The following is a 26,672-nucleotide window of genomic DNA, read 5'->3' on the forward strand; positions in this document are numbered from 1 at the left end:
TAGAGGTAACACATTGCATAATCAGCTTGATCAAAGATTTAGGAGAGTGAGCTTCATGAAGCACCATCTCAATGAAATTCCAATTCAATCTATCATAAGCCTTCGATAGATCAACTTTCCAAGCAAAGAAACCAAGTTTACCAGAAGATTTCTTGAACTTGAAGAGAACCTCCTGAGCAATCATAATATTATCTGAAATTTGTCTCCCTGGCACATAGCTGACCTGATTTGGACTGATTAAATCCTGCATAAGAGGTCTGATTCTTGCCACAATGATTTTGGAAATGATCTTGTAGACAGTAGTACATAAGCTGATTGGTCTGAAATTGACCATATGTTGAGGACCATCCGTCTTTGGGATTAGAGCAAGAATGGTGTGATTCAATCCAGCAGGAATGGAACTGGACTGAAAATTATCATTAACAATTTTGAACAATTCAGAAGAATAATTGTGCCAATGGTGTTGGTAGAAGGCAGCAGGAAACCCATCATAGCCAGGGGCTTTTAAAGCACCAATACCAAACAAAGCATTTTTAACCTCAATAAGAGTGACATGTTTAGCAGTCTGAAGCAATGACTCATTCTCAATATCAGGAAATAACCAAGGAATGGTTATTCTAATATCTTCTAACTCAGGCTGGGAGAAAAGATCTCTAAAAAAGCTCACGGCAATTTTTTTCATAGAATCAGCATCAACAAACCAGTTACCATGGCAATCAAATAAGCCTTCAATTTTATTTCTTCGTCTTCTAACAAGAGTGGTTAAATGAAAATATTTGGTGTTTCGGTCACCCCCTTGAATCCAATTGTCTCTAGATTTTTGCTTCCAAAATATGCACTCCTGATCTCTGATTTTCTCATACTCATGAATAAGTCCAGCTTCAAGATTAATGAGAAAGGGATTCTCATACTTATCTCTTGCTCTTTGAATCCCACCAATTCTAGCAAGAAGCTTCTTTTTCTTCTGAAACAAGTGACCAAACACCTCCTTATTCCAATTAGAGAGAGCAGCTGCCATCTTCTTGATCTTCGAGGAAAAAGGACCCGAGAGAGAGTTCCAAGTGTTCACAACAAACTCAGCATATGAATCATGTGAAAACCACATTGCCTGAAACCTGAAAGGAACTGCATTTCTATTAATATAATTATTGGATTGCAATTGCATAAGAATAGGGCAATGATCAGATCTAGTTCTAGGGAGATGAGAAACAAAAGCCTCAGGAAAAGAGCTTCTCCAAGAACAGCTGCAAATACCCCTATCAAGCCTTTCTTTAACTCTTTTATTTGACCAAGTATAGCAGGAGCCAAAAAATCCCATGTCAATCATAGCGTTTCTGTTAATCCAATCTCTCATACCCCCAAATCTCCCAGAAATAGGCCCATAACTCTTCTCAGAAGCAGCAACAAGCTCATTGAAATCTCCAATAAACATATTAGGAAGGTTGACACGTGCAAAAAGATCTTCAAAATAGGACCAAAGATTGGCTCTAATAGTGTGAGTAGGACTACCATAAACAACAGTCAATAACCAGTCAGGTTTACCAAGAAGAGAGATTTTAACAGAGATAGATTGAGAAATAGGCCCATACCAAAAAGAAATTTTTAAAATTGATCAAAAACCTTAATCAAAATTAATGCACAATAAAAATAAAATAAATTAATTACATGTTGAATGAAAAAATACACACAAATATACATTTGTTGGAATTTGATCTTGGTAGCCCTAGATCTGCCCCTGCCTTCAACAAGAGAAACCTTTGTTCGACCAAACTAATAAATATATACAAAATGGAAATCCAAAACACTACCAGCTTGATCACATTCTTTACTGTTCCGTTTGCTTTGGTAGCCATTTTAAACTTGCCCGGTTGCCGGGATGGCTAACACAGCCAATGATATTGGTTTTCCAAGTGTTCTATTTCTACCTATATATTGAACCATTTGAACAACACAACCGTCTTCTTTTATCTTGTTGTCGTGGACTCGTGGTTCGGATCATTTTGATTGCTGGGTTTTTTCTGGGATATCTCTCGTGGTTATTGGAAACGGTGGTTTATGCTGGGTATGAAAGTTTTCAAATTCATGGGCTTTTTAGTTATCATCATAATTCATCATTACCCTTACTGTCATTTTACATGAGGATAAAAATGTCATTTCATTTTGCTGGGTCTACTAAAATATTTGCTTGTACATTTAAAAGCACCCTTAATTCTCCGGTGACAAAATTTGTTTGTTAATTAATAGCATAAATAGTGTTTATCGGGATCATATCGGCTATGAAAAAAAAGATATATCGAGAACGAGATATATCAAAATATATTACATTTACCGAATTTTTTAATTTTTATTAAAATTTTATATATTTATAAACATATACTTCAAAATATATCAAATACATTTAAGAAATTAAAATTTATATTTCAAATTGTATCGAATAAAGTTGAGAAAAGAAAAACATTTGATTATTTTGACAATAAAAATACATAAATAGTACTAATTTATCAGATTGACCGATATAATTAACTAATAATCAACTTATCGTATCATTTTATAAAAATCAGTAATATATCAGCAATAAAATGAACACCGGTATTAATGTAGCAGCCTCCTAACTAAAAATAAGGAAAATAAGTATTTTGTTGAAACTAGATAAGATCACACGTCATACATGTTCCGCTTGGCAGCCCCACAAATCCCCAAAAAACCCCAAATCAGACAAATAGTAGAAACTCCCCTACCGGACAACGACACGTGTCGGTTCCTCTTCCTCCCCTCTCTCACCACTAAAACTCCATTTCCTCTCTTTGCCTCCCCCCTTCCTAAAATCAAGTCCGGTCACCCACCTTTCTGTCTCTCCCTCCTCCCCCCCTTTTTATCTCTCTCTCTCTCTCTCCTTTCTCTCTCTACCCCCTTTGATGTACTTTGGAACCTTACGCTTGCTCCTCCGGCGAGGTCTCCGGTTTCCGATGACCTCTTTCCCGGTAAGGTTCTTCGGCTGCTGCGCCCCAAAATGTTAGACGCGCTTGTTTTCCGATCCAAGACCTGGTTCCACCGGAGGAAAAAGAACACGCTCGCTCGTTGATCAAACTCACAATCTTGATCTTGATCTTGTGTCATACTGCTGTACAGCGCCAATAGTAGTTTGCTTTTGATTGTAATTGTATATTTTTGTATAAAGAAAATTTAGGGTTTTAGGGATTTGGATCGGGATTGGATAGTTTTTTGGAGTAATATTGCGATTTGATTGGTCTAGAAAAATGGCGGCAATGAACTTGAGAGCGGCGGAGGACGAATCAGCGAAGAAGGAGATTCATATCCCGGCGGAAATCGACTGGGAAATGCTCGATAAGTCCAAGTTCTTTTTCCTCGGAGCGGCGTTGTTTTCCGGCGTGTCGGCGACTCTCTACCCCGTCGTGGTTTTGAAGACGCGGCAGCAGGTAGCTCAATCTCAGCAGCACTCGTGTATCAAGACGGCGTTTTCGATCGTCAGGCATGAAGGTTTCCGGGCGCTGTACAGAGGATTTGGGACTTCTTTGATGGGGACAGTTCCTGCCAGGGCGCTCTACATGGCGGCGCTTGAGATCACCAAGAGTAATGTGGGCTCTGCCACGGTTAGGTTAGGGTTCTCGGATTCTTCTGCTGCAGCCATTGCCAATGCGGTTGCGGGGTTGAGTGCGGCAATGGCTGCGCAGCTCGTGTGGACTCCGATTGATGTTGTGAGTCAGAGACTGATGGTGCAAGGTGGGGTGAATCCGAATGCCAAGTTTCCTAAGGCATCGACTTCTTGTAAATATGTTAATGGGTATGATGCGTTTAGGAAAATTATGCACACTGATGGGCCGAGGGGGTTGTATAGAGGGTTTGGGATTTCGATTTTGACATATGCACCGTCCAATGCTGTGTGGTGGGCGTCCTACTCTGTTGCGCAGAGGATGGTGTGGAATGGAGTTGGGCGTTATTGTAGCAAGACAGATGAGAATGGGGTTAACACGTTTAGGCCTGATTCGAAGGCGATAATGGCAGTTCAGGGAGCCAGTGCAGCAATGGCGGGTGGGATGTCGGCTTTGATCACAATGCCGATGGACACGGTCAAGACGAGGCTGCAGGTTTTGGATGGGGATGACAATGGGCGGCGAGGACCGACCATTGGGCAGACTGTTCGGAACTTGGTTAAAGAAGGCGGGTGGATGGCTTGTTACAGAGGGTTGGGGCCGAGGTGGGCTTCAATGTCGATCTCTGCAACCACCATGATCACCACGTATGAGTTTCTCAAACGGCTCTCCACTAAGAACCAAGAGGTTTTGACCTGATGAACTATAGAAAGACTAAGATGCTTTCATCCTGGTTATTTTGTTTCTTAATGTTGTCATTGTTGTATTCTCTTCTTGTAAGCAAGAAGCTGTCTTTTGTTAGTTTATGTGCACCTGGACTGGTTGTTGATCATCAACTGTAATATTGGCAGGTTGTTATGTTATACCCTAATTGCTCTTAGATCAAATCTTAATGGATCTTTAATCTCATAGTCATTTCTGGTTTGCAATATAAGAAAGCTCAGTTACATGACATCATGTGATACAATGCTGTTTTTTTTAGACTTTCAAGGTATCTTTGATTGATGCTCATTCTAACAAGTTCTGAAGTGCTGAACTTTCATGCTACTTAGGAAGTTAGGATATGTCCATTGGTTCCCTTCATTTTAGAACCCAGGATTTATAAAGTACAGGTTTCAACCACATCCACAGTACCTAGTAGAGTGAACTGAAATTCTAGATCAATCTATATGGGACGTGGTTTCCTAACTTTCTTTGTGGATAAGTCTAATTAAATGGTGGGGGCTTTACCTAACCTTCAATTAGTGAGTGGGGTACCCATGGTATTATCAATATTCCAATTCAATTAGTAATTTGTTTTGGCTTCTATTCAGCAATCACATAAACAACAAACTGGTCCATTGAGGACTAGTCTGACCAACTAACTAAGGAATTTTATTCCAATCTGACCAACTTGCCATCAGGATTTGTATGATTGTATGGCCCATGTGTTGGAGTTACAGTATGAAGCTCTTAATTCATGAAGATTAGGTAATTCAAGAAATGTTAATGGGATGGGATTGTTGCCACCCAACTAACTAATTTGTCATATCTGATCCATCAATAAATTTTTTTTATAATGATCTTCATCAAAACAGTTGCATAATTTCATTGCTTATAACACTCCACAATGAAGGGATTGAAGACAGGTAAAGGAGTTCCTCAATCACTAGGATTCACCATTCCTTCTATATAAATATGAGAAAAGAAAAAAAAACAATTATGGTATTATGCAAGATAATTTGACAATTCAAACAAAAATAAACAAACAAACGTTAACCTCAACTTACGATTTAAATATGACAAAATACTGGTCACTCCTCCAATTTTTAGTAACTCAACAGTTTAATCTTTCATGTTTAAATTTCAACTGATCACTCCTTATACTTTCAAATTTTAAACAATTTGGTCATTTTCTTAAGTCTCCGTTCAATTATATCGTTAAGTGATTTTTCTCCCTCTTATGTGATGTTTGCCAAGTCAGCAACTTAACTGTGTAATTGGACGGAGACTTAATGGAATGACGAAATTGTTTAAAATTTGAAACCATAAATTAAAACATGAAGGACTAAATGTCAAGTTACTAAAAATTAGAGGAGTAACCAGTATTTTGTTCATTTAAATACTACAAGAATACTTATTAGATTTGAAAAAAGAAAAACTATCAAATTAACCCAATCTAACAATCCCTTGTACGAAATTAAACGTTTTGAGTTGGGAATGTGCATGTAAACAAAGAATTGAGAAGATTCCTGATGGTTTGAAAAAGTTTCAAATGCCAAGTTCTTCATAACAAATGTGCAACTGTAACACACGAGAAATGTCAAGTTCTTCAATGGCCAGTGGACGATGTGGACCATGGTCGAGAAATGATTGGAAAGTTAATTGTTAAACCAACGGATTTGGACATGAAGCTTCCTTTTTGGTCTTTATCGAGATAATCATCCATACAAATACTTATGAATTTAGCAATGTACTGGATCGAGTACTAAAAATGCTAAGATTACATAGAAACATCAAATAGTCGAAGATAAATAGACAACAAGCTATCACTAATGTGTTCTGAATGTTTAGGACAAGAAAAACGCCATTAGAATAAAACTACATGGGGCGAGCCCTCTTGTTGTTGCATGAAGGGCATTTGTACTGCTTAATCTGTTTTGCTTTTGCAGGGGTCACCTTCACACACTTCATGTGGAACCACGTCTCACAAAAATCGCACAAAATCCAGGGTTCATCTAACGAAGATGGCCCACCTCGGCCACAAGCTCCGCATGTCTCTTCTTCATGTTCATCTTCCTCGTCTTCGTCCAACCCCTCATCTTCATCTTTTGGGGGCAGCACTTCCAACTGTCTTCCCTGAGATTCTGAACCTCTCTGCATTTTACACCAACAGAAACGAAAACAAGCATGTCAGTTTATAATGCTTTGAAAGAGAGCTATTAATTATGCCCCGAAAAGTTATTTTACCGCTTTGGAGCTTGACTTGGATTTGTTGCTGCCATGGTTTGAAGATGGCTTCTCCTTTACTTCCTTCTTTGCAGTACCAGTCACAACTTCAAATATTGTTGGAAGTTCATTAATCATGCTAAAAAGTTTCTTCCTGTACCACAGAACAGCAAACATTATATAGAAGCACAGAACAGCAAACATTAAACAGAAGCCAAAAATTAAAGATATTATATTTTGGGGAGGAGTTACAGAAGACAAATTGTAGCAGCAGTATAGTTGTCAGTCTCACAAAAATTGAATGAAGGGCCAATGAAACGTATAGTATTCTTTACCCAGTGATTGAACCATACATATCAAATAACCCACAGGTTATAGAAAACAAATGCCCTTGTTATTCGTTGTTATTTTTAATAATAATAATAATAACAATAAGTGGAAAATCCAAGAAAAAATAATAGACCTAGAAGCTGGTACTTGCTTCAGTATATCGGTTGATCCTAGGAAAATGCCATGAAAACATAATATGCAATCCCAAAACAATGGTTCTGTATCAGACTATAATTATTTTTTTTACCACGCTCCACCCTGGGAAAAGAAGGATGAACATTTGAACAGCTTCAGCTAACAAAGAAACTGTACATAGTTGAAACACTTACCTTTCAGTCTTATCAAACCCGAATCTGGATCCAAAATAGAAGGCAACAGAAAGTAGCCATGCATCACTATGAACAGCAACCAAAGCTAGCCAGTCCTTTTCTGCCATACCATCTCTTGCAAAGTTGATACCTAGTGCAGGCTCTGGCAGCTCCGGAGGCACTTCTTCAGCAGGTAAGTTGACTTCCCAAAGCTCACTGGGGAATCCATACAAGGAAAGATTCTCCTTCTCTGTAAATAGAAAGCAAGTCAAAAATCCAGCCACAAATAAGACGCAACCGACAAATGGCGACTGATTAGAAAATTCTATTTTATACAGCTTTGGTGTTAACAGTCTGATCTTCAAAGTCCAGAAAGCAATTTACAGATATTATCAGGCCTGTTGTGTGTGTGTGTGTGTTTGTATTCAAGTATATAAGTAGTCAAAATTGTGTACAAGAAAGGCTAACCAATGACTCCTAAAGGGCAACAAAGGAACATCACAAATTCACAAACATTACATAAGTAGGAACAACAACAATCAGTATTGTCATCATATAAAAGCCTAATCCAGAATGCAGCAACGCTAAATTAGAAAAGACGGACAAGCTTTACAGAAATATAAATATATATGGGTTGAATCTATCACCACAAAGTCACTGTTTTGGCTGATTCAATTATATAGTATCACACCAAGTTCAATATAAATAATTAAAAGACTTTCCAAAACAGATTAATCCAACAATAGAAGTTTGAGCAACGGAAAGGACTTGAAGTTTCCCATTTTTTATGTGACATCACAAAAACCTTAATCATGCTCATTCATGTGCACGATTGCAAACAGAAATAAAAAAAGAAACATATTAGTTGTAGAACTCTCATTTACAGCTCCGAGAAAAAACGAACATAAGTTTTGCACAACTAGGTGCCACATTAAAAAGGCATTTAAACAAAGAAATATACTTACCAGGATCACACTGCTGATGGAACTCTTCAGCCTCTGCAGGAAAAAGAACAAAGAGGTAAATGCGTGTAAACCAGAACATAACAAAAAACAGTTCTTACCGCAAACAGATAAAGCTTCCAGAAATTTATCTAAAAGACCCATTAAGATAGAAACTCACGGTTAAGAAGAAACATAACACATAAAGCTACTTCTGTCACAGCTTCAATCAACCATGCTAAGTTTTAAAATCTTACACTACTCGTTTCTCATACCCTATGTTATCTTCACATTCAATGATCCTCGTAGAGGATATATTTTATTTCATAAGAATTCACCATATAGGATTCGAAAGGACACAATTAACATCAAGTCTAAGCCTGCAAAGACGTGTCATTCTCCAAATAAGTTGGAGGGCGAAATGAAGTATCCTCAGCCACTAATCTCAAGAAATTTCCATTAAACTAACCACTTACGTACAATTCCAAGATCAAATCTGCTTTACAATGAGCTCAAAAATCAAAAGAAAAAAGGACCAAATCAAAGCAAAGCTCAAGACTATAATCCCCAACAAACTCAATTCACCATTCCTCAATCCTTTTAATCAGAAACAGGACACGAAAAACCCAAATCCCAAATCCAAAATGCAACAAAAGTGTTATTTCCACTCACTCCAGAAACAAAGCCACATTATTTCAAACCAAAAAACAAAACTTTACTCCACAATTCGTAATTCTGCCCAGTTTTACAACCTGGGTAATAATCCAAACCAAGCTAGACCCAGTATAAATAGGGCAATTCCCAATTCAAAATTCAAAATTCAAATTCAAATTCAAATCAACAAAAGCAGCCAGACCCGGAATCACCAATTGGGTTTCTGGGTGTTGTGAAATGGCAAAGCAGAAGCAAATTGAGCAGAAATTGAAGAAAAGAGAAGAGGGAAAAGAGAGAGAGACCAGTAGTGAGGGCCTTGATCAGGCCAGTTCTGCGGCCCTTGAAATCTCGGAAGACCTCTTCGACGGTCCGGGGATTGTAGGCTGCTCCGGTGCCGGCTCCGTTCAAAGCCATCTGGCTTTTCTCTTCTCTTGTATATGCCTGTGTGTTTCAGTGAGGAAGTAGCGCTCAGAAAACCAAGTCAAGAAGTGAAGAGTCAGAGAGAGGGAGCCAGTTTTTATGAGAAGGTAGAGTCTTTGTGTCTCAAAACTCTATATATGTCGATTTTTGTTGATTCTTTTTCCATATTTACCCTTTTTCTATTTTGTGTTATTTATTTATTTATTAAATTTCTCAATTCCTTTTTTTTTGACAATTCAATTCTTGTATTCTTGATGATCTTTTTTTTTTATGTTTTGTTGATGCATTTTGCGGCTTTACCTTGTTATGGTTTTGGTTGAGCGAGCTTAAACCATGCTGTAAATTTATTTCCATCTTGTTTTTGTTGTTACATTGTCATTTTAGTTATTATCCTCTTGTGAGAATTGTTGTCTTCGCTCATACAACAACAAAATACGTGTTTGAGAAGCGTTCTATGATTTGTTCGACAAATCTGCGTTCATGGCATATTTCAAATAAGGATGAGTATTAATATCGTAGATTTGAACTCATTTTTGGATCCAAGCTGAAATTTGGGATCCCCATTAGCTATCTTTGGGGTTTTCTGGTTGTAGACTTGTGATGTTTTATACCTTTGAAGATTAAAATCAAATCCTTTCAAAATAAAAAATGGATTGAACTTCAATTATTTGTACAACTGCGATAAAAGGAAAAAAAAACAGAATCATATTATGAAGGACGCGATGTAGAGTCTTGGTCGTTCTATAGAGTACCTGTCGAGCTCCAGTGATGAATTAATGGTAAGTTGAAGGCTACGTTCGTACGGAAAGTTGGGACATATTAATCACCCTAGCTACCAATGGGCAATGGCTAAACATGTTATACAATGGTCGGACCTAGTTTGATAATATAGTACATTATTCTGACACTCTACTTGCCTACTTGTTACTGCTACTTGCGAGTTGCAAGGCTGTCTTGATATGAGTATTCTAACATCAAGTCAACGGAAACCTCCTTGATGTAGTTTCTAGTCCACTCTTGGCTTTGTGATGCTGAGTGCTCTTGCAGTTTGTAGGTATCATATTCATCATTGTATGTATACATTTGTACTCATGTTATGGATTCTCTTCTTTCCTTCGTTTGAAGTTTGTTCTAATCGGTTTTATCCAAAAAAAACTTTATGTGCAATTCCAACCTTCCTATCTTAGATTTTGTTCGGGAAGGAATGAGCACTTATTTCTTGAAGGAACAAACGAGCCGGACCAACCTGAAACCAAGCACTTGTTGTTTGAGCTTTGAACTTGCCGTCCATACAATCAGCTGGTTTAACCAAAGCATTGTTTCACCATTCAGAGACCGATTTTGACACAAGTGAGAACATGAAAAACATACACAGTGAAGTCCCTAATTATTATTCATTTCATTGGTTAAAGTAGCTTCTTGCTCTTCAGCGCAAGATTAAACCACGTCAATTTCTGTTCTTTGCACAAGTACACAAATTGTCTTATCATTGCATACATAAACGATAAATGTCTTCAACCGTATGTCAATTGTCTGCACAGGCGCAGCTTATTCATCACCACACAAGAAAAATCATGTTCTTGTGTCACAATATACCATTTAACCATCAGTTCTTCAAGCATGCATGCATTGCTTGAAAAAGGGTCAAAGCATTGCCATCAGAAATTAACTTTGACGTTCAAGAAACAGTAGAAGAGTAACTTCAATAGCCAAGGATGACTTCCCGACCGGTAAAGACAGCACTAGCAGCCGTAACCTCCAACAGAAGGTCAGAGTAGAGGCCGCTGAGTGGACTGTTCACCGAAAGATAGAACCATGCTGCTGGTTTCCACCACCACCATGCAAATCAACTAGCGGAACTTGTAGTGTCCCACCAATGTGAGAGGGGTAGCCAAAGAACCTGAAATCTTGCCGTGAAAAGATATCATCACTGTTAGAGGTGCTAGTGATGTCAGAGCAAGAGGTTGTGGAAGCACCATCTCGATAGTTGTCAGCCTCATGAACATCAGATTCTGACATAAATCTGGTCATATGTAGCTGACCAGAACCTGAAGCATCTACTCCATGGCTTGTGTTAGGCTTAGAATCTTGGAGCTTTTTCATGTTGAGAAAGCGCCCGCCAGAACCTCTAGCCCTCTTTAATGCATGAACATGTCGAGATTCATGAAGATAAGGCTGCATACATATCACAATGGCCTTTCTCAGTACACACTCTTTTGTCAGTTACAAGAAAAGTACAACTCTCCTTTGCATAGTCTGCTATAAATATACCTTTCGAACTTTGGTGAGCTTGTTTTGAGCTTCAAGCTTGGCACGAAATTGCCTCCGCCTCAGAATTGCGCGGTACTGTTTTGCGTTTACATATATCGGTTCATCTTCTGCAAGATCAAGAGGCAAGGGAACCCGAGCAGGAGCAATCCCCATCATCTGAGGATGATGAAACTGGAGACGAACAAATGATAAATATCTCATTTATAGGCAACAGACAACAAACAACATCATGGTAAGACTGCCAAAGTGATGTTTCTTTTATAAACCTCTAGTTCATAGCTTGACTGAAGGGAAAAAGAATCATCACCTATGTCAGCACCACTAGATTGTAGAATCAACAAGATACAAGTCATACAACCAGATAAATAATAGGGTATCCGTAAACTTTTGTGATTGGACTTTTGATCCCATCAAGAAAATCTTTTAAGATTAATCCCACTTTGCATACTCACTTTGCATATATGCCTTAATTGTTGAATTCATAAGATCTAGTCTAACCTTACATAGACAAGAAGAATATTTAGTACTATAAAGTATAAACAAAAACCAAATCAGCAAAACTAAAGAACAATAAGACCAAAGGAGATGTGACGCAAATTAGAACAAAACAATTGTAAGATAATTTCCTACTTCAAGAGCACTTGTATATGGCTAAACAATTTGCGAGCAGAGACAGAGATGCCTAGACCTAGGAAGGTGCACTACGGCTCTATTCACTCTAAACTTTAGATATGTATATGCTGAGTTGATTATGACCCTTAATCCTACCTAATAAAGACAATCACCATAACCACAAAAGTTTAAAAAATGATAGAAAAATATAGAAAATTGAATATTGCCCCACATAAGATTTCAAAAATCCCTTTAAAGCTCCCTTCGTAGTACTGTAATTGCAACTGTCATTATAAAATCAGCCAATGAAAATGTGTAAACTCAAATATAGTTACAAGAACCTAGCTAGTGTGTAATAGGACATCAATTTTAGACCTTCCTTCCACATAGAATTTTCGTGTTTTGAAGCTCATGATAAGTCAAGAAATCCTGGAAAGGATAACCCTTCATAGTGTGTGACCGCATAGAAGGAAATAGCCCATTCAGTACTATGTTTCATCCTGTAGCAAGTTCTACGAGAACTAATCTCTATTCAGTTTCTAAAATAACATGTAAGCAACCAAATATGAATTGTAAACAAGTGAAATAGATGAATCTGAAGCACGTACCATAGCTTGTGGCCCATAAGGAGCAAGTAAGCCACCAATGTATGGTTCGGCACAGTGGAAGGGAACATGAGCCTAAATTAGTAGTCATTCAATGGTAAGAATTTAATCTTCACTCAACAACCAGAAAATACAAAGGCAGTAATCTACTTACCACGGACTGGCTAAAATCAAGTTGAGAAGGGAAGACAAATTGTTGACTTGTGATTGTGGAAAGAGACTTCTTGTGGCCCCCAACACGCCTCCCTTGTTGTTCATTATACCCTGTGCAAGAACACAGCTAACAAAATTAGAAGGTGCTCTGGTCCAGTAACTAAAGAAACCAATGTGCAGAAAACATGCATTATGTTAAGGAAGTTCTTAAATAATATCACGGTGTTGCAACTCCAAACAGAATAAAGACACGACATTGACATCCGTATCATTATTGATGAACATCCATTTTATTATATCAAAGTTATCTCTTTCACATATCTTATGCATAAACCCACTATATAGAGAATATACCACTTCTATATTACAGAAAACATACAAAAATGCATAAAGAATAAGAATCTTCTTATATAGATGTGAAGGAAAACACAGCAAGGGGAAGAAAGTACAGGTAGATGAGTATATGGACCTGTAACTACGCCTTGCCCACAGGGATTGTCTTCTTTCAAACTAGTCAACTCAGAGTGCGATTGACCAGTGGATTGAGTTGAGGATGAATCTTGATTTGGAACATGGTCACCAGATTTTTTGGTGCTACGACAATGTGGTAGTGGCACACCCATCTTCAAAATTACAGTATCCGATATAACAACTGTAGAGCGTGAATTTCAGCAGAATCCTCCCGTGAAGAGGATCGAGCAACGAATGAAGATGTCAAGTGAGCAGAACTTAAACTGGAGCTTTTACTTCACAAACTTTGCAGTCTTAAACAACTGTTCAGCTTGTCAACAATTTGAATAGTTGAAATTTAATGTTAAAAGAGAGAGACCTGACTTTTACTTAAATTCTTCACCAATCGGCAACCAGGTGTCCAAGTAAGTCCAAACTGCAACGCTGCTAAAGAACAGTAAAGACTTAACAAATGCAGTAATGAAACAGTGAAAATTCAGCTGAAGACAAAAGAAGAACAGTATAACTTGAGGGAACTAGCTACTGTTAGTAAATATGATGCATAACTAATAGTCTCAAAACATCTCACCTCACTATACCCAAAAGGGTATGAGAGTATATTAAATAATAAATACAGTAAACCATTTAAAGCAATCGATACACTAGACATGAATGGAAGAGCTCCAGTTATCCCATTGAAAATGAAAAGGGGTAATGCAACGCACTACTGATATATAGAGAAAAGCATAACTTAAAATTCCATCAATGAAATTCACCACATAACTTGAGCTCTTATGTTTTCCTTTGCAATTTGCAGGTTATTTCAAGAACCATGATACTGATTTGGGTATTCATAAAATTAAGAAAATATAAAACAGAGATGCAAGCACTGTTTTTAGTCTCAAATCTCATTCCAAGTTTCCAACTTGGATAAAAATAAGAGTAGGTTCAGCACCAATCACAATCAAATTAATTATTATTAACACAAGCATATTAAGAGGGAAAAAATATGAGGTACTTGCTGCTCCAAAGAGAGAAAAGGGAAATCAGGTCCTTTTTTTTGGCAATGAAATCAGGCCATTTTTGAAGTTTAGTAAATCATAGGATCCCTCAATTTTAGTATTAAAGTCATTATTTCTGAAATGGAATAAAAACAGAGCTGAAAATATTGCATAAATCTCCCACAGAATTGAATGACATTTGATAAATGCAAGACCAAGAATAAGAATCTCAAGGCAAGAAAGAAAATAAAAATCCGTATGATAATTTATACACCCAAGAACAAAATTAACTCTTGAACAAGCACAGTAACATTGACTCTCTCTCTCTCTCTCTCTGTGTCTCTTCCCCAAATCAAGAAACCCATCATCATTTCAAACCCAGAACACACTGCACCCATCTCAATTTCCACATGCAATCAAATCAGAGTATATCCAAAAACAGAATTCTCAAGATGAAAGAGACTCTAGTAAGTTCCACCCAAATAAACAACTGAAAGAAAACTAAACCCCTCAAGAACAAAGCAGCAGAGCATAGAGAAGTGAGCAAGCAAGCAATCAAAGAGACATGGAGAGAAAGAAGAACCTTTAAGGGGGGTTGTCAGCTTGTGCATGTCATCTTCCTCATCTTCTACCTTGGAACAACCATCTCTCCTCCTCTGAAACTCACTGTTTCTCACTTTCACATATCACAAAGCCATTTTGACATCTCCAAATCTCACACTAGAATACACAAAAGACTAATCTCTCTAGACACCCATCAACTCCCTCTCCCCACCCTTCACCACCTTCCCACCTTCTCTGTCCTTTTAGAATTAAACTAATCAATTCCCCAGCACCATTTGATTAATTTAATCCTTCGGATGATTATCATTCTCGTCTGTTTCCTTGGTCTGTACTATTCTTCCATGCCACTTGGCCTAGGAGACTGTAATCCACGCGCTGTGGGTCAACTCTCGGTTTCTGTTCGAGTGGTCCAGAAATCTTTGGACCATTGGATGAGGTGGGGACTGGATCCGACGGTGATCTGTTGCTCGCCGTCCACAGTGTTGGGAATCTCAGGAAAGAGGTTGACCGTATGAAGATTAGTTGTTGCGGACAAAGGGGTACGTATGTAATGAATGCGAGTCACAAACGTTGTACAGGGATTTGTACAGAACATAGTACTGATCCTGTTCTGAAGATTCTACTAGATTCTTTCTTTTACGTATTACAGTTTTCAAGATTCTTCTTTCGTTGAGAACAAACTCGCGTATAGTTATCTCGAATTTTATGTTTGATATTGGACTAAGATCACTTATATTTATCTCATCCTTACTTGATCCGTGGAGTCAGTGTTGTATACTTGACCTAAACTCATTGTTTCATGAAGATTATTTCAAATACCTAGCTAAAAGAAATCCGACACCTAGCAGTTTGCTTAACATCTAAGTGTGTACCATCACTTTTGTTCCAATTTGTCTTCCTTTGTACATGATCTTTATATAAGCTCTCAAACACGCTTGGGAAGAGAGTGGATCTCTGCTCATGACATTTTCTTTGCATCACCTTTCTTTAAGATAATACAGCTGACCATACACAGGGTTATCTAGAGCTATTTAGTACATAGGTGCCATCTGCCCTGGCTTCCATCCATTATTATTTGAATACTTAGTGTTAATTTTCTAATTCATACAGTCCTGAGAAGCCGTTTGTTGCTACTCATTTTCATATATTATTATCCTCTCTAAACCTGCAAGAGTCGTATTATGGCAATTCTTTTAGGGTGGCGTAGTTGACACCCTTCTTTTATATTTTCGCACACCCTTTTCATTTAAATGGTATGATTTTTTCTTCAATCACACACCCTATTAGACTTCTATTCTCCAGTAATATTTAAACCTAACAACAGCTATGAACACAATTATTTTTTAACACTTGGATCAAGATTAAGGAAAAACTAGCCTAGCTAAGACAAGAGATTCCCTAAAAAACACAGATAGAGATTCACAACAGAATCCACATGCCTCAGTGTTGGTTTTTTAATTGTCATTAAGAAATTCAATAAAACCTGGCACCACAAGAACTTGCCAAGTTTACAAAATAGAGATTTAAATTAGAAGGCTGGCTCAGAGAGATTGACTTTCAGTGTAAAATGAGTGAGGCAATATTCATTTAGTTGCCAGACCATGAGAATATATGATAACCCTTTTCTCTGTTTTTATAGTCTGTAATATTCCTCAGCCCCAACAAGAAATGAAGAGGTTGGAGTTGAAAACTTGAAATATAAAGAAGTCTATATGAGTTCGTTTTGTTAATGATCGAAATGAGAGTAGTCTTATTATGAGAAATAGGGTAAAAGAAGAACAATTCAAATTCTGTGTAACCAAAATAGTGGAATGCTACATCTTAGTCCTTAGATGATTACAGTCCCATTTGTTTGAGTTTTCTTATTTAATTTTATAAAGAAATTCTGTGTGTTTTATATGTACAAAAATTTGGGGTTCATCGGATTGGGAAAAGAAGTCTCGGAGCTAGTTGCATCACCAAACTAAGTGGAGATTCATCAATCATTAGGTCAGTTGTCAACGTTGAGAAATCTATAGCTTAACCAACCAGCATGGAATACTAGTATTCTGATCAACATCAACTACATGAAGTTAAAATTGGATTTGGAAAATGGAATGAGACTTGTGGGTAGCGGCCATCTGTCAGTTGGAGAACAAGACCCCATTGTCATCCGCTCCATCCTTTCTTAATCTGCAACCATAAATTTGTTCATTGAATAGAAAGTATGAAGCTCAGTCCTGGATACTGATTACAAGATGAGGTGCAACTCTCCAGCCCCATCACAAAGTAAGACCCTCATTGCCACACACATAGCTCACCCTAACCACCACCGGCGGTCCCGCTTATGTTGCACCTTCTTTCTGAGATCAATCAACCAAGGCACCTTCTTTCTGAGATTAACCAGGACTTTGACTAGCACAACTGAACTTTTGTAGAGCTTGTCATGGAACTGCTATTCTCAGAGAACTGAGAGAAGTCATTGTTGTTGGGGGCCAGATGTAGTCTATAAGATGGATTTGATCAAACTAACAAACAACTCCAGAAGAAGAGACCCAACACGCATGCAGTTAAACTAATCCAGGGAGCTCGAACACAATAATAGAGATCACCTGTATAAACCTTTCAGAAGTACCAAACGCTACCCTCCCCACCCAATTACCCGTTGTGCCTGGAGAAAGGTCCCGTCGAAGTTTTGTCCTCACCACAATATGGAACAAATCAACAAATAAGCAAGCTAAAGGCGATGAGTCGGCCCCTTGCTCGCTTACCCAAAAAGAAAAAGAAGCAGAACAAAGACGGCCACCGAAGAAATTATCATCCATGAAATTGATGTTCAACTGGTGAGCTACTAACAAGGATGCCTCAAAAAGAAAGCTGAACAATGATCATCAGAGATCAGACCAATAGATCAATTATGGGACTGGCAAAAGATTTTGGATAGAGGAATGAGAGAAGAATCCAGAAGAAAAAAACAGGATCGGAGTAAGTAGGGATAGACAAAAGAAAAGGACCGATACACTAAAAACAGTCTCTCCCCCTTCATAAAATAAAAATAAAAAGATACTGGAGAGGGGTCAAAACATATTATTTTCCAACACAGAATACACAACATTATTATAGCTGCCCAAACTCGTTACACTGTTAAAAATCCTATCAATTTGCTACTATTGTTACAACATAACCTAAAGGATACATTTCAGTAATAGCAAATATTGGTACACATAATAACACATCAAATCATGGGTTGACCAAATAACAGACCCACAACATGTATGCATATGCATATGGCATTCACAAGCTTGGCAAAAAGGAATTTCGTAATTAATAGCACACTGACCCAAACAAAGGAACACCTTCAAATTTAATTGTCCGCATAAATTATAAATCAGCCAATGGCAACATGCTATATGAAATTGGGAATTCCAGAGTCATCAGTGCGGGTCAAGGTACAGGTTAATGCATAGGTCGCGAAGAGCGTATATCTGAGAAGGAGAAAACTTCACTGGCACACAAAGGTTCATAAAATATGTAGCATCTTTTGGACTGGAGGGCTCTCTTCCGTTAGAAGTCAATCCAAGAAGTCTTTCAAGGAATTATTCTTTAGGTGCAGACCGGAACAGCCAGAATGCATTCATCCAAACAAATGGTTAATAATCTCGTCCTTTATATGGCATTTCCTGTAAAGAATAATACAAAGCCATAAGTTATATTTGACACTTGATACTAAGTTCATAGATTGGCAAGTAAATAGTGATTCTACACAGAACTAGAACATCTCGTCAACCAAGCTAAAATATGATGGAGGACATTATAACAGACTTACAGGTTGATAGTTTGGCATGTATACAACTTGTCTAGGGTGTCCAAGAAGCATCTGTTGTCCATACTGCAATTAGGTGAACAAATGTAATAATATCAGAAGTTAAACTCTGCAAAAACTTTCCACATGACCTGTGAAACGAAGACAAGAAAGAGTCGCACCTGAGGCCCATTGGGATGATAATATGCTTGGGGTGCTTGCATCTGCCCCACCTGTGGATTAAACATAACAGGTTGGTGTGCAAAAGAGTGTCCCTGCTAGAATCATATAAGTACTTTTATTTAGAATTTTAAATAAAAAGGTTGAATTCAGAATTCGAAAAAGGAACAATGTCAGCCAAAATGTAAGATCTTCAAGGAAAGAAGATAAATGTTTCATCCACATATATCACTTCCTACGCTCTTAAAAAATATAATAATGTGATGAAGAATAGGGGAAGCTTGGAGTTAAAAAGAACTTGAGAGCTTTTCTTTTAGTTTCTGTTTTGTTGGGCGTTTTTGCCCTCTCTGTAACAAAAAACAAAAAAAAAAGACTTGAGGGCTTTGCTTTATTTCCAGGTTTGTGTGATGCAGCCTAACCTTGGGTGTGAAGCCTAAAACCTCTAGGCTTGATGCCTAGAAACCCTACTGGTGTGATGCTAGTAGTTTTATCCTTTTCTTACAACCCGTATTCTTATTCCCCTTTCTTTAAGTATACTTAAACAAACCCTGAGCAGAATGTCCGCATCATAACTAACACGAAAAGGAATCTTGGAAATGAGATCCATGGTTTTGCTGCTCATTTTAGGCATGGTGAAATCCTGGAAGCTGAGGTTTGGGGTATGCTTCTTGGTTAAAAATTAGCACCTGATTTTGCATGGACAAAGTTGTTGTGGAATGCGACTATGAGGTTCTTCTTAACTTAATGGGGTGAATGAGTTGCTGCCTTTGAAGACTGTCGGTAATTAGTGACTCCACCTTCCAGCTGCGTTTTCCGAGCGTATAACACCCATGAGTATCAGGAAATCAATACGGTTGAAAATGCACTACCAAGATGCAATTTATCGGCTTAGATTGGTGCTATCTACTAACCTCCCCCACAGATCATTAGCCTTCTGCTAGATGACACGTGTGAAACTCCTAGATATAGGAAAAATATCAACAGCCATGGGCTGACTTTAGTTTTTGGGGTTTTCTTTTCTGGGTCCTTTTGGACCCTCATATATCCAAAAAATAAAAATAAAACAAATCTATAACATAGCAATAAGAACTCAATGCAACCATAATTCACTACCAGGCATTTTGGGTCATGCTGATTCAACTGGAATTTTAGCTTTCATATTTATTGTCTTAGTGTCTAGGTTCTATCTTCCCTTATCCCTTCTGCAAAGGTAGACAGAAATCTTAGTTTATCAAGAGTAAAGGCACTCAATCTGATCCATAGCCTCGATAATGGACCCGAATTGAAAAGATGCAACATCACTGGAAATAGTAAGTGACATGAATCCAAAATTATAGGAGAGAATGAGTACTGAAATTAGGCGGCATTAATTTGATTAGGCTATGCCACAAAAAGGATAGAAGTAATATTAAAGGTATAAGAATTTAACAAAGCATCAAAATACTTACTCCAATGCCAACAGGCATGCCAGGCATATGTGGTACAGCAGGCAAGTTTGTTGGATAATAGAAGGAACCATCTGACACCGGGGAAGGAGGCCTAACAGGGGCTTGAGATGGAACAAAACTCTTTGCATGTGGGTTGAATTTAAATTCCTAATATCCAGAAAAAAATAATATATAAATCTAATGAATATAAGGAAAATGCACAATAACTGCATGTTCAGTTACCCATTATACCAAGGCAATATTCTAATTGTCTGCATTTCAGGCCTACTACTAACAAGGGTGTCAGCAAAACACAAAGCTGCACCATACACACCTTAGCATTGGGATTCAATGTCGACTTTTCAGAGGACAAGGAACCCAAGGATGAGCTTGGTGATAAACCACGGCCACCAGAAGCAGAGACAGCAACTGCACATTCTGAATTGGAAGATGCAGAACTACCAGGTCGTCCATGAGTATTTACTGTGTGCGTTTGTACATGTCCTTTGCCGGCCACTGGACCCTCTAGTTCACTAGAACTCGTCTTATCTTGACCCTTGGACGTGTAAGGAAGTGGAGTATAGGAGGTGGCATTTGAGGACTGCACACCTGTATCAGATGAATCTTTGGCCTTCTCTGAGTCTACATCCAATAATCAACAAACAATAATGACAATTTTTTACAATCTAATGCTTCCCATTTGGTAGTGCCAAAAGGTCAAGAATTGCACAGATAGAGTAAGACAAAAAATTACCACAAATAACTTTATAAGGTTAAACTCTTTCACCTGCCTGGACTTTAAACAAAAATCATTTGTGCCCCTAGAGATCTAATCTTATCAGATGTCCTTATACTTAACAATTCGAACCATCATAACCATTCACCAAACTCTTTCATTTTCTCCATGAAGTGAAGATGTGGCAAGTCCACTTGGGTTGATTTTAGCCTGGACCATGTATATGGTGTGTTTCTTGTGTGACACGAAACTAGTTTCAGTGGGCCCACCACATCAACAATTCATGAAAAATAGAACATAAAATGGTCCATGGAATGGTAGTTATGGCACTCACCATCTGGTTTTGATGTTTGACTATCCCCAGCCAGCTGTATTAAGAGGAATATAAATCATGAGTTAGACACCGTAATAATTTATAATAACATACACCTTAAACAATTCACATAATAGATACAGAAACCATCACTCACCACATGCTTTTCTACAGCGTCAGTAGCACTGTCTGTGTCTCCATGCTCACTGGAAATCATGCACATTGTTATCAGATGGAAAACCATAAAGAAAAAGAAAAATAGATCTTCAAAAAGCCTGGGGGCAAGCCTAGGCAGTGAAAGCAGCATGGGAAATGACAGATAATGAGTTGAAAGTGATCCAATGTACCGTAAAAGGGTATTTTTGTGCAACCACAATTAGCAATTATGTTAAACAGAAATGCAGATAAGATGGTGGATAATAAGCTTTTCAGAGTTGTGAAAGAATCAGAAACCAGACCTGCTTTCACCGGCTGTACTGGAAAAACTTTTATTAGGTGGTTCTGATGCCAGTTGCCTAGCATGGTCATAAGATCCAGAACGATACAACTCTGGAGCGATATTAGATTCAGAATAGTGTGTGTAATCCTGCAAAAGAAAACAGAATCGATATACTGTTAGCGATTGATGAAAGAGTTGTGATCAAATGATTTCAAAAAAAAGAAACTCACAAATAAGCAGAAAAGACGGACTCGATCCACAATTCTCAGTGTCAGATTAGACTTAGGACTAAAACAAAATAGCCTAGTGCTTCTCTGTGTAAATTCTGAGTATTGAATTCAAAACTAGCTTTCTCCAACAATAATATAAGACCAAGTAACCCCTGACAAACTTTGGGGTTAAAACTAAGAGAAGAAGAGAAATTAAGTTCCCCCATAATTGTCTTGGCACTGCCATTTTTATATAATGACAGTGCCCTTAAAGAATATAGAATGAGGGAAAGCACTTCAAAAAATTGAAAAATATCTGCATCCTATAGTGGCTGAAATTCCATGAAAATTAGAACGAACAATTTATTTATGGCATCTACATGGATGTCCTACAGCATGAAATATCCCCAGCTGACAACTTGCTGACTACAAACTTAGACACTAACTAAACCCACTATGGCCCAGACAATTATGGTCAGAATAGTGAAAAAAATTGAGACGAAGTATGATGTAGAGCTTGACTTCACCTGAACTCCATTGTTGCTTTTTCCACCTGTCCAATCTATAGAAGTCTTCCTCACAGAGTCAGGAGAACCTCCAAATGTATCATTGTTACATGAATCCAACAAGATATCCTCATCTTCGTCGTATCCACTATCATCAACTACCCCACCCCGATAAACAGAGGAGTATCTGGTCTCCTCATCAATATCAAAATTTTCATATGGCTGCATGCCTCTTTCCTGTGAAAACATATCAATATGTAAGATATAGGGAATGAGGATGAGTAATGACTTCGTTAAAGCATCAAATCACATCAACAAAGCCATACCTCTGCTGCATGCAAATCCTGGGTGTCCTCTCCCTCAATTTCTCTTGCTATTCTTAAAGCTTCCCTTTCCAACTCTCTCATTCTAGGACCTTTTTCAAGCTTCGTTGTGTAGAGTTCCTCATCAAATGTGCTTTTTACCCCAAATAATGCTTCATTTGTTTCAAATTGATCCCAGTTCCTAAATATAAATAAAATAAGAGCATTTTAGCAACCACAAATTTCCATTCTTGTGGAATCAATTATAGATATGTTTTGTGTTCCTTTGATGCAGATAACACAATGCTTTGAGAACTAGGCACCAACCATATATGCCATAATAACCATTTTCAATTATCACTCCTACATGAATCTGAAGGCTAATAAATTTCTAAAACCCATGTTTAAACATAGCATTATATGAAATAGTACTTCATCAAATTTAAATGTATCCTCGCTGACACTATTATTATCAAATAGTACTTCATTGGTCTATCTACTTCCACTTAACTTATTTACTTTTGCAGGAGACTAAATTGACAACATACAGAAAACTAAAGGCACCACGCTACAAAAGAAAAATAAAAAAATTCAGCACTACACCTTTCTTCAGAATATTTATAACAGAAGTATTAATGCTAGCCATCAAACTATAATTTTCCAAAGGAATTTTAGCTGCTCAACTGTAGTGCATCCCCATGCCCTTAACCTATGTCCAAACAATTCACGGTTCCATCATTAACAACAACATAAAATCAAACAAAAGAAAATATCAAACAGTTGCACAAAGCTCTCTGATAAGCAAACAAGGATATTCAGATTTTTCTAGAATCATGTGCTATCAGATACTAAAGCTTAATAACAGGATATATAGCAAAGTCAAGTAACTAATCAAATAGGTAGTTTCCATACTGTACTGGAATCAAGTAGAGAAACTATTGAACAGTTGAACAATTACCAAGAGATTTGGGGAAAGAAAGTTACTAAATAACAACCTATTCCAATGTCCATCAAATATATTTTCCAACTCCGGACAACGTGGATCATCTTCCTCAGGGATCCACGGTTCCAGCTCTCTCTCCATCTCACCACGGCGGGTTTGTGATATGGAGGAATCTATCATTAACTCCTGATGTTTTTCATGGTGGACCTCAGTCAACAACCCTTCTCTACTTATTGAGACATCCTGTCACCAATCATTTAAATATGCATTTAGTTCACAAGAAATCAGAGGAATAAAAAATTAAAGTAGCCACTTAATCTACCACAAGATCAATTACATTTACTATTGTGTACTCCTTGTCTCTCTACTTGCTATTACTCCAAATATATGATTCCCCAAAGAAGGGAACCACAGAAAGAGAAAAACAACAGAATGATCTTATTCCTCCGAAAAAGAAAACATGCTTTAAAGTGATTCACCCCCACAGCGAAATGATGCCATCATAGTAGACCAATAGTAAGAATAGTGTAATGATTTTACATGGTTCTGACAATAGCATTACAAGGAAATGCAGCAATACCTTTGCTATAACTTGCACAAGTTCTTTCGAAGTTATAATTAAAGTCTTTGAAGGAGCCTTGCTAACTGAATCTGACACAGTCTTCTGCCCACGTAACGAACCATCTTTTGTCATGCGAGCCATTTTCAATATGATTCCTGAGTGTAAATTTTGACAAATGCATGATCTCTCCACACACCAAAAATGCTAGAGTAAAATGTAGTATCTTAAAGAGAACCCGAATCAACAACAATGAGGAAAACACTATACCAAAATCTTTATCAGCATTTGTTGCATGAAATATTCCCGTGTATATGGATCCATTTTTCACCTGAACCTCCACATGTTGTCCAATAAGACATGTAGTTAAAAATACTAGTCGATCACGGGAAGGACTCTCGTAGTTACCAGCTTTGCTGCCTGTCCAAGCATGCACACATTTACAAAAGGAAAACTAATGTAACACACAAGCAATTAGATATAAACAGTTTCATGATTATTACTTGATTTGCTATGGTTTCCTTTTCCGGACTGCGACTTATTTTCAACCCTAGCACCCCCTTCTCTTTCACCTCTTCGACGACCAAAACCATTAGAAGATGATTTAGAGTGGACAGCTGGCTGCATATTCATTCTCGGAAGCAACCTCTAACCTATGAAAAAAAATACCGCTTGTTTAAACATAGTACTAGTATATCAAAAAGAATACTTTAAAAAACCAGACAGATTAGTATACATTCCAGCACCACATACAGTAAACATAGAAACAGGACCCATGGGGCAAAAAATAAGCATAAGAAACAGGAACCACAAGGCAAAGAAGCTGAATGATGTTTATGGTGCAAAAACTACACTAGGTTCAATTGCGCAACAATAAAATGAAATATAAAGACAGACTTTCTGAAATAACAAAACAACATAGTTGCTCAACAAATATAAAGAGAGACTAATGGTTACATACGCAAACACACGGAGGCACTGACATGCTATATATACGTGATGAGAAACAACATAGCAAGGCACCTACAAGCATTCTAAGCCCAACCCACTAAAACTCGCTAAACTCACACGCAACACCAACAATGTAAAGGGCCAATGCAGTAACATTGAGCTTCAGGGAAAGAAATAAAGAGCCCAGTTGGATCTATGAACTAGATATCGGGGTAATTGGGTAAAAGGAAGCAATCAGAAGACAAAGGTCATTACTTAGCATAACGAAACTACATAGAAAACAAATGCTGGGGGTAGATAGAGAGCTAAAACTCCATCCTTTCTCTTTCTTAATCATTTGGTGACACCCCATATTGATGTGTTCGATTGCTTGAGCTTAAGATAGTAACAACATAGCTAAGGCGGCTCCAATCTTAGATTCCCAATTAAAAAAAAGAAGAAGCTTTATAAATTAGAACTAAGCTAGCCCTAAAATCATGCCTAAAATGCACCAAAGAGAGATTAAGCGGGTTAAAAAGAAACGAAATTGGAAAGAGGACGGTGACCTTGATAAGCTTACAGAAGCCTATAAAAACCCCGAGGCCGCTTCCGAGTTGGTGCGGAGGAGCTAGCGGATTGGACTCAGTGCGCAAATTAGGGTTTTGTGGATTGGGTGTGGCGGAAGAGCGGAGCTAGAGATCACGAGAGAGAGAGAGAGAGAGAGAGAAGGGTTGACGAGGGGGGTGATCGGAAAGTGGGGTTTGGAGGAGGAGGAGGAGGAGAAGAGAGTTATGGGGGATTCTGAAGAAGTTGGGAAGAAATAGATACAGAGACAAACAAAGACCCCGCTGTAAATTTCGCTGCCGTGTGTGTTCCCCTGTGCTCGCCTTTATGCTTAAATTAAAGGTTAAATATTTGTGACACCTTATACTTTTAGTTGTAAAAACAGTTTTTTCCTTATATTTTCAAATTTAATCTGTATATCTTTTAATTTTTATTTTTTAACAGTTTTGTCCATTCCGTTAGTTAATCGTTAAAAAATTCCGTTAAGCCGTTACAATGTCTAAAATACCTCAAATTCAAATCATATATTTTTTCTTTTTTTCTTATGCCTTTTTTATTTTCTCTTTTGGTCTTTCTTTTTGTTTTTCTTGTTTTTAAATTTCATTCATCATATGTGCTATCAAATATATATAATTGTAATCAACAAAAATTATCAAATTAATTGTAAACATCTTATAATCAATTGGATAATGTCTAAAATGACATATGAGTGTCAGTACTCAAATCCAATTATAAACTTCTTTTATATTATGATGCTCTACAAACATATTTTGATTAATTTCTATAATGCAAAGACAAAAAAGACTTCTACTATCATATCCATATTTGATGCAAAAATAGTTTCAAATTATTTATTTCCAACTTGATGTTAAGCAATTGTCATTAATTCTCCTCTTGTTTACAATTAATTTGATAATTTGTGTTAATTACAATTA

The 26,672-nt window shown here is 37.5% G+C and overlaps 4 protein-coding genes across 8 annotated transcripts; 1 reads left to right on the plus strand and 3 right to left on the minus strand.

Moving 5' to 3' along the window:
• Positions 1-2,867: 2,867 nt before the first annotated feature.
• LOC126799046 (uncharacterized) lies at positions 2,868-4,563 on the plus strand. The gene has a single exon (XM_050526160.1). The coding sequence runs from the start codon at positions 3,258-3,260 to the stop codon at positions 4,308-4,310; it is 1,053 nt and encodes a 350-aa protein (XP_050382117.1). The 5' UTR covers positions 2,868-3,257; the 3' UTR covers positions 4,311-4,563.
• Positions 4,564-5,991: 1,428 nt separating this feature from the next.
• LOC126801227 (PHD finger protein ALFIN-LIKE 3-like) lies at positions 5,992-9,286 on the minus strand. The gene is made up of 5 exons (XM_050528710.1): positions 9,075-9,286; positions 8,143-8,175; positions 7,199-7,427; positions 6,561-6,693; positions 5,992-6,467 (listed from the first exon to the last, which is right to left on the minus strand). Exons 1-5 carry the CDS (start codon positions 9,184-9,186, stop codon positions 6,192-6,194), a joined length of 783 nt encoding a protein of 260 aa, XP_050384667.1. The 5' UTR covers positions 9,187-9,286; the 3' UTR covers positions 5,992-6,191.
• Positions 9,287-10,548: 1,262 nt separating this feature from the next.
• Positions 10,549-14,966, minus strand: LOC126797274 (nuclear transcription factor Y subunit A-3-like). 3 transcript variants are annotated; one of them, XM_050523925.1, is made up of 6 exons: positions 14,868-14,966; positions 13,303-13,727; positions 12,835-12,944; positions 12,684-12,755; positions 11,464-11,634; positions 10,549-11,367 (listed from the first exon to the last, which is right to left on the minus strand). In XM_050523925.1, the coding sequence occupies exons 2-6, from the start codon at positions 13,454-13,456 to the stop codon at positions 10,990-10,992; spliced, it is 885 nt and encodes a 294-aa protein (XP_050379882.1). In that variant the 5' UTR covers positions 13,457-13,727; positions 14,868-14,966; the 3' UTR covers positions 10,549-10,989. The 3 variants fall into 3 exon arrangements, with proteins under 3 accessions (XP_050379882.1, XP_050379883.1, XP_050379884.1); XM_050523926.1 differs by having other exon boundaries at positions 13,303-13,730; positions 14,868-14,884; XM_050523927.1 differs by lacking the exon at positions 14,868-14,966 and having other exon boundaries at positions 13,303-13,485; positions 13,663-13,728.
• A 2,954-nt stretch (positions 14,967-17,920) lies between these two features.
• On the minus strand, positions 17,921-25,948 carry LOC126798848 (polyadenylate-binding protein-interacting protein 3-like). 3 transcript variants are annotated; one of them, XM_050525915.1, is made up of 15 exons: positions 25,740-25,948; positions 24,747-24,896; positions 24,514-24,663; positions 24,265-24,401; positions 23,737-23,927; positions 22,766-22,943; positions 22,461-22,676; positions 21,744-21,871; positions 21,443-21,491; positions 21,307-21,340; positions 20,571-20,872; positions 20,258-20,404; positions 18,812-18,907; positions 18,654-18,716; positions 17,921-18,507 (listed from the first exon to the last, which is right to left on the minus strand). In XM_050525915.1, the coding sequence occupies exons 2-15, from the start codon at positions 24,874-24,876 to the stop codon at positions 18,478-18,480; spliced, it is 1,851 nt and encodes a 616-aa protein (XP_050381872.1). In that variant the 5' UTR covers positions 24,877-24,896; positions 25,740-25,948; the 3' UTR covers positions 17,921-18,477. The 3 variants fall into 3 exon arrangements, with proteins under 3 accessions (XP_050381872.1, XP_050381870.1, XP_050381871.1); XM_050525913.1 differs by having other exon boundaries at positions 20,571-20,878; XM_050525914.1 differs by having other exon boundaries at positions 18,812-18,904; positions 20,571-20,878; positions 25,740-25,945.
• Between the last annotated feature and the right edge of the window lie 724 nt (positions 25,949-26,672).

The sequence above is a fragment of the Argentina anserina genome, chromosome 6 (assembly GCF_933775445.1).
Source record: "Argentina anserina chromosome 6, drPotAnse1.1, whole genome shotgun sequence".
In the NCBI taxonomy this organism is placed as follows: domain Eukaryota; kingdom Viridiplantae; phylum Streptophyta; class Magnoliopsida; order Rosales; family Rosaceae; genus Argentina; species Argentina anserina.

What these genes read in the sequence shown, in the direction of transcription:
- LOC126798848 (XM_050525913.1), bottom strand. Translation starts at nt 24,876, where the DNA reads ATGAATATGCAGCCAGCTGTCCACTCTAAATCATCTTCTAATGGTTTT. An exon ending in AGGAAACCATAGCAAATCAA is followed by an intron (nt 24,664 to 24,746) that starts GTAATAATCATG and finishes ATGCTTGGACAG; the next exon opens with GCAGCAAAGCTGGTAACTAC. An exon ending in AGGATTTGCATGCAGCAGAG is followed by an intron (nt 22,677 to 22,765) that starts GTATGGCTTTGT and finishes ATGTTTTCACAG; the next exon opens with GAAAGAGGCATGCAGCCATA.
- LOC126799046 (XM_050526160.1), top strand. Translation starts at nt 3,258, where the DNA reads ATGGCGGCAATGAACTTGAGAGCGGCGGAGGACGAATCAGCGAAGAAG.
- LOC126797274 (XM_050523925.1), bottom strand. Translation starts at nt 13,456, where the DNA reads ATGGGTGTGCCACTACCACATTGTCGTAGCACCAAAAAATCTGGTGAC. An exon ending in TGGGCAAGGCGTAGTTACAG is followed by an intron (nt 12,945 to 13,302) that starts GTCCATATACTC and finishes GTTCTTGCACAG; the next exon opens with GGTATAATGAACAACAAGGG. An exon ending in AGCTCACCAAAGTTCGAAAG is followed by an intron (nt 11,368 to 11,463) that starts GTATATTTATAG and finishes ATATGTATGCAG; the next exon opens with CCTTATCTTCATGAATCTCG.
- LOC126801227 (XM_050528710.1), bottom strand. Translation starts at nt 9,186, where the DNA reads ATGGCTTTGAACGGAGCCGGCACCGGAGCAGCCTACAATCCCCGGACC. An exon ending in CCATCAGCAGTGTGATCCTG is followed by an intron (nt 7,428 to 8,142) that starts GTAAGTATATTT and finishes TTCTATTTACAG; the next exon opens with AGAAGGAGAATCTTTCCTTG. An exon ending in CCAAGTCAAGCTCCAAAGCG is followed by an intron (nt 6,468 to 6,560) that starts GTAAAATAACTT and finishes TGTAAAATGCAG; the next exon opens with AGAGGTTCAGAATCTCAGGG.